The following is a 5,479-nucleotide window of genomic DNA, read 5'->3' as shown; positions in this document are numbered from 1 at the left end:
AATCACAATTTTCGGTTAATTCGGTTTTCGGTTCGGTTATGCCTATCGACCGAACCGACCGAATGCTCACCCCTACTTATAATGGTCTTGTGTCATTTTCAAATGAAGTAGTTTTTCTGAGAGACGGTCTCATGGATTTTTTCTGTTCAACATATCGATCTGATTCATATTTATAGTAAAAAGTAATATTTTTTTCATGATTCATGTCGGTCTGTATATCTATCTTACAAAATTGACGGTCTCATAAGAGTTTTTATGTTTGAAAGTGTAAACGAATGCAACTTATTCAAAAAATATTTGATTCGTCTTTACCATGTTCAAACATTTTTTTCCGACCAAACTCGAGCCTTAATTTTTCTATTTGATAGTATGTGATGTAATTTTTAATACTTTAGTGATGTTATATAATTATATATTAAATAAATATTTTTCGATCAACTTTCGAGTATTTATTTTAGAACAATAGTTAGACCTACTCGCCAATATATTCGGATCCTTCGGGGTGAAATTTGAACTCGCTCTAATTTAAATAAAAAAAATTAAAATTTTCAATCTTCAAATCTATCTTCAAATAAATTGAATTCGAGTTTGCGGATCTAAGGGTGGTAGTTTTATAGTACGGGCCTTCTATGGCTTAGAATAAGTAGATTTCTTAATGAAATAAATTTGTTCATCTTTCTGTTCATAGCCCAAACCCAATGAAACATGTAGAATCAAAATTTTTCCTTTATGAATTTCATTCTTAATTTTTCAAAATTTTTGCATCCCTTGATCAAGTTTCTGACTTCACCCTGCTCCCGCTCCTCATAAAATCAAGCCTTTGCGTGGTTTAGGAATTCTGGTTATTGGGACCTCAACACAGAATGGTTTTTGTCCGACTCAGACCAAGAAAGTAGGCTGCTACCTTATCCCTCGGCATTTCTTCAAGATCTCTAGCAGCTGCATCGAGTAGAGAGTTCAAGGTAAGCACTGGGGTGCTGGTAGATTGTCTCCTTTAATTCATGTTGGTTGCAGCACAATTCGATTTCTGATAGAATCAATGGAGCTTGACAATATTACACAATGTGTAATTGAATTTCCAAAGGGATGCTACGCTATTTCTAGTGCTAATGTGAATCAGAAATGAATCTGAATTGGGGTAGCTTTAGATTTTCAGTTTGGGGCTGTATGTGTAATTTTTTTGATTTCTTGCTGCAGCAATGGAATGTTACAGCGGATAATACATATACATATATTGCATTTCAAAGTCGAAATATATTAACCCTCATTCAAACACAAACTGAAATCGTGACTGACGCTCTTTGTTGTCGGCATTTGAGGCTGTTTTGGAGCAATGTTATAGCTTATAGTTGTGATAGCTGTAATTTAAATCATTGTGCTGTGACTTGTGATGTTAAGATATAACTTTGAGAACCCTAGATGAAATTTCAAGTTCTGGGCTGTGTCTAAGTAGTGACAACACTGATTTTATGGTGATTCTATATATATGTGCTGTGATGTTGTGATATAGATGAGGAACAACTTGAATACACATATAATTCTGCTTGCATGCTGGGTCTTGCAAACCAATTTTTTTAGATTAAAATTTATATGCCTGTGGTTATTTCTACAAAGGATGTCTATACCATCGATGTTAACGTTGTAATTGAATTTTGATTTAGTTTCTGCTAAAATTTTACCAAATTCTTATTATGCTATTTTCTTTGCCTAGAGCATCACTAGAATGGCAAACATTGTACCAATTCCAGCTGATTCGTACAAGCTTGGTTTTAATGGAGCTGGAAAAATGGCTGAGAGCATTGCCAAAGGTGTAGTGAAATCAAGATTGTTGGCTGGTTCCCAGATTAGAACTGCCCATCATGCCTTGATTCGCCATGCTGCATTTGAATCTTTTGGCGTCAAAATGCTTGATCATAACAAGCAGGTACATCCTGTTACTGGGCCAACTCTCTCTTTCTCTCCTCGCATATGTGCGTGTATGTCCAGCTATATTGATGGGGCCTATGGATGTGATATCTGCGGAAAGAACACATTTTGCAATATTCAACTCACTCTGGTTCTTGATTTCTCCTTTTCTAGTACAACTCTCGATTTCAGTTTTTTTGTTGTTGTTTGGAATGTCTTTTATTCTAGTCTTCTACTCTTGCGTTGCATTCTGTCAAGTCAAGGACAGAAACGAAATATTGAATACAGAAAAGAATTTCATATCTCAATGGTCATGTAGAAGAAAAGAATTTCATATCTCAATAGTCATGTAGAGTGTGTTGTCATGACAAGCTACCTCAAGTTGTTTGATTTTTTTTATTTTGGAAGGTTATAAACTGATGCCATGAAATTCACTCTTTATTCTTGCATTTTAATAGTTTGCTATATTGAATGCATAGCTATTTTATAATTACATGGCAGTGCCGTTCCCTTTCAGTGAACTGATTATGTAAATTGACCTTTCCGCAACATTACGCTGAGGCACAAAATTTTGCTAAACTTTTTAATTAATAATTAGTCACGACTCTTGATATTTTTTCGTTTGAATTGCTTGTCTCGGAGGTAGGTTATAGAAGACAGTGTAATCATATTCTCTGTTAAACCTCAAAGTTGGTGTGCTCCCTTTCTGGTGTTTCTCCAATTTCTTGTATTTAGTTTTTACTTTGCTACTCTATTGATGATGTATCTACGAGCTTTAGCTGGTTTTTTGGTATGTAGTTTGGAGCAATGATGCAAGTGAAAATGCTACTTCATTCTTACTCTTCAAATGAACAGTTTATTTGATAAAGTTGAAAGAACAAATTTTTCTCATTTATTTACGAGGAACATTATATGCATCTGTATTTAGCATTACAAAACAGTAAAGTTCAATAAATTTTGAAGACAAGCTGTGAAAAATTCATCATCATTGTTTCCATAATGTTCCTTTTTACCTTTTTTCCTTCTCTTTTCTTTTCTCATTGTGGAGGGAGGGAAGGGAACTATCGTCCTATATATATATACTCAGTTTTGATGTATTGCACACCCACCGTGCTCACCATCGATGATGTGTCACTCTCTTATTGGATATGATGAAACATAGAAATATTGTACGTACAATAGGTAAATGTCACCTCATTGGTGCTCACGTAAGTGTATACGGTGGGTGTGTAACACACACACACACACACATATATATATATATTATGGCAATGCTTTGACAGCTCTGTCATTCTGTTGATTCTGTAGTTAAAGATAAGCAGCTCTTGGTATCCGTTATATATATATATTATGGCAATGCTTTGACAGCTCTGTTATTCTGTTGATTCTGTAGTTAAAGATAAGCAGCTCTTGGTATCCGTTGTTGCTGGAGTTAAGCTAAAAGATCTTCAGGTTGTAATGTACAGTACAATCTCAACTCTTAATGCTTCTATGAATATGGTTATACATCATATATGTGCACTATCTAGTTCTAGTCCAAATCTCAATGGTTCTAATAATTGATTTTAGCTCACAGTGTTTTGAATATTCTTACTGGTCCATGGATATCCAGGAATGGGCTTGTCACAGTCGGTTTATCCGAGTAATGCCAAACACTCCAGCTGCTGTTGGTTTGGCGACATCAGGTATCATCATCCGTGTATCACTTTCCATTTTCCTTATTATCTTTGTGGTCATCTTGGGAATGTTAATATTACAAAAGGGGATCACATTTTATGCCTTATTATTTTAGTGATTATCTTGTAAGTATATTGGTATGCACATGTGATGAATGAACATTGTTAGCTTAGGGCTTGTGTCTGCCTATGTTGAGAGACATTCTACTTAGTTGTGCAGTTATAAGCCTTGGTGCCATGGCAACAAAGAATGATGGAGAAATAATTGGGAAGCTGTTTGGAGCAATTGGCAAAGTGTGGACTGCGGATGAGAAACTGTTCGATGCAATCACTGGGCTGAGGTCTCAGAAAAAACCGTTCTATAGTTTTTTGTTGAGAACGAAAGTCTAATTCTTGATTTTTTACCTAATATTTTCTGTTTACGAACAGTGGTAGTGAACCGGCATACATGTATTTAGCAATAGAAGCTTTAGCTGATGGTGGTGTAGCTGCTGGTTTGCCTCGAGAACTGGCACTCGGTATAGCTTCACAAACTGTGAGTTATTGCATGCATGAAGTTTTGTTCTTGAAAATTTCCTCTTAACAATTCAACCTACGATTTCCGGCTGGTTGCCGGTGCAACATGGTGTGCAAAACCTAGGTTTTTGGCTGGTGTAAAATTTTAAAGATTTGAGTTTTGCCATTATCATCAACTAATTTTGAAACAGCAGGAGACACTTCATCTTACACCTTTGCTTGAAACTTTATTAGCTTAACGAGATATTTTGATTAAAACGTGTCTTGGCGTTATACCTGAATTACATGCTCAATTTTCAGTACCCTGTTATAGGATTAACGAACCTGTTATAGCCTTATAGGAGTTACGAAGTAGGCTACGGCTATGAACTATGTGCCTTATTGCAGGTTTTAGGAACCGCGTTGCTGACATGGGGAAGCATCCTGGTCAGCTGAAAGATGATGTTGCATCGCCCGGTGGCACATCCATAGCTGGAATTCATGAATTGGAGAAGGCTAGCTTTCGTGGAATTTTGATGAACGCTGTTGTTGCTGCCTCAAAGCGTAGCCGAGAACTTTCCCAGAGCTAGTCTTGTTAAATTCTCGACCGAACAAAACTTTTGCATGCATTAGTTATCTCCCTTTCTCCATCGAGCAGGTGGAATTTTGATGCCTGATTCAGTTAGATTGAGAAACATGAATGTTACTCATCTTGATATAATTTTGAATGTGTTGGTTTAATTAGTTTTCGAATGGCGTTTGAGCACGGTGAAATTTAGAAATAATTACCTTCCCCAATCAGTTCACTTTGCATCACTGCAGGCATAATTTCAGTACAGAACCCGTCTAGGATATCTGTACAAGTATGTTTATTCACTTTAATCTGCTGTTCGACATGTTCTTTTTATTTGATGGCAAGATATCTGTAAAAGGGAATGACATGCTGTTGATTTTTTCACATCTTTCTAAAGTTAGAATCTTTTTTATTTATGCATTTCACCCAGTCATCTGGATTTTTATACGCACTGTAGACTAGAATTTAGTTAAAAGCTGTGAAGAAATTAATTATTGATGAAGAAAGCATATAGCAACAATGGTAACTTATTGATTCATACAGAAATTCTATGAAAATCTCGAAAATAACGAGAAAACATTCTATGTGATTTTATTCAATCGAAAAACTAACTTTTGATATATATATATATATATATATATATATATATATATATATATATATATATATATATATATATATATATATATATATATATATATACAAAATATATATAAATAAACAAAGTTTTGTAAAAATAGTAATTTTTCGTCAAAATATCATTTCTAAAAAAGAAAAAATATATCATGAATGTTGAAATATATGTACTACAATAAATGTTAATTTCATG

General features: G+C 34.6%; 1 protein-coding gene across 6 annotated transcripts; it reads left to right on the top strand.

Annotated features, from left to right (window-relative positions):
* The first annotated feature begins 456 nt into the window (after positions 1 to 456).
* On the top strand, positions 457 to 5,002 carry LOC140818736 (pyrroline-5-carboxylate reductase-like). Of its 6 annotated transcripts, none has more exons than XM_073178785.1 (5): positions 3,255 to 3,357; positions 3,518 to 3,590; positions 3,802 to 3,922; positions 4,011 to 4,099; positions 4,485 to 5,002. In XM_073178785.1, exons 2-5 carry the CDS (start codon positions 3,551 to 3,553, stop codon positions 4,664 to 4,666), a joined length of 432 nt encoding a protein of 143 aa, XP_073034886.1. In that variant the 5' UTR covers positions 3,255 to 3,357; positions 3,518 to 3,550; the 3' UTR covers positions 4,667 to 5,002. The 6 variants fall into 6 exon arrangements, 4 of the variants coding, with proteins under 4 accessions (XP_073034886.1, XP_073034884.1, XP_073034882.1 ...); XM_073178783.1 differs by having other exon boundaries at positions 3,794 to 3,922; XM_073178781.1 differs by lacking the exon at positions 3,255 to 3,357 and having other exon boundaries at positions 3,375 to 3,590.
* The last annotated feature ends 477 nt before the right edge of the window (positions 5,003 to 5,479 follow it).

The sequence above is a fragment of the Primulina eburnea genome, chromosome 17, assembly GCF_022965805.1.
Source record: "Primulina eburnea isolate SZY01 chromosome 17, ASM2296580v1, whole genome shotgun sequence".
Lineage (NCBI taxonomy): Eukaryota > Viridiplantae > Streptophyta > Magnoliopsida > Lamiales > Gesneriaceae > Primulina > Primulina eburnea.
This window is presented reverse-complemented; position numbering and strand designations above follow the sequence as displayed.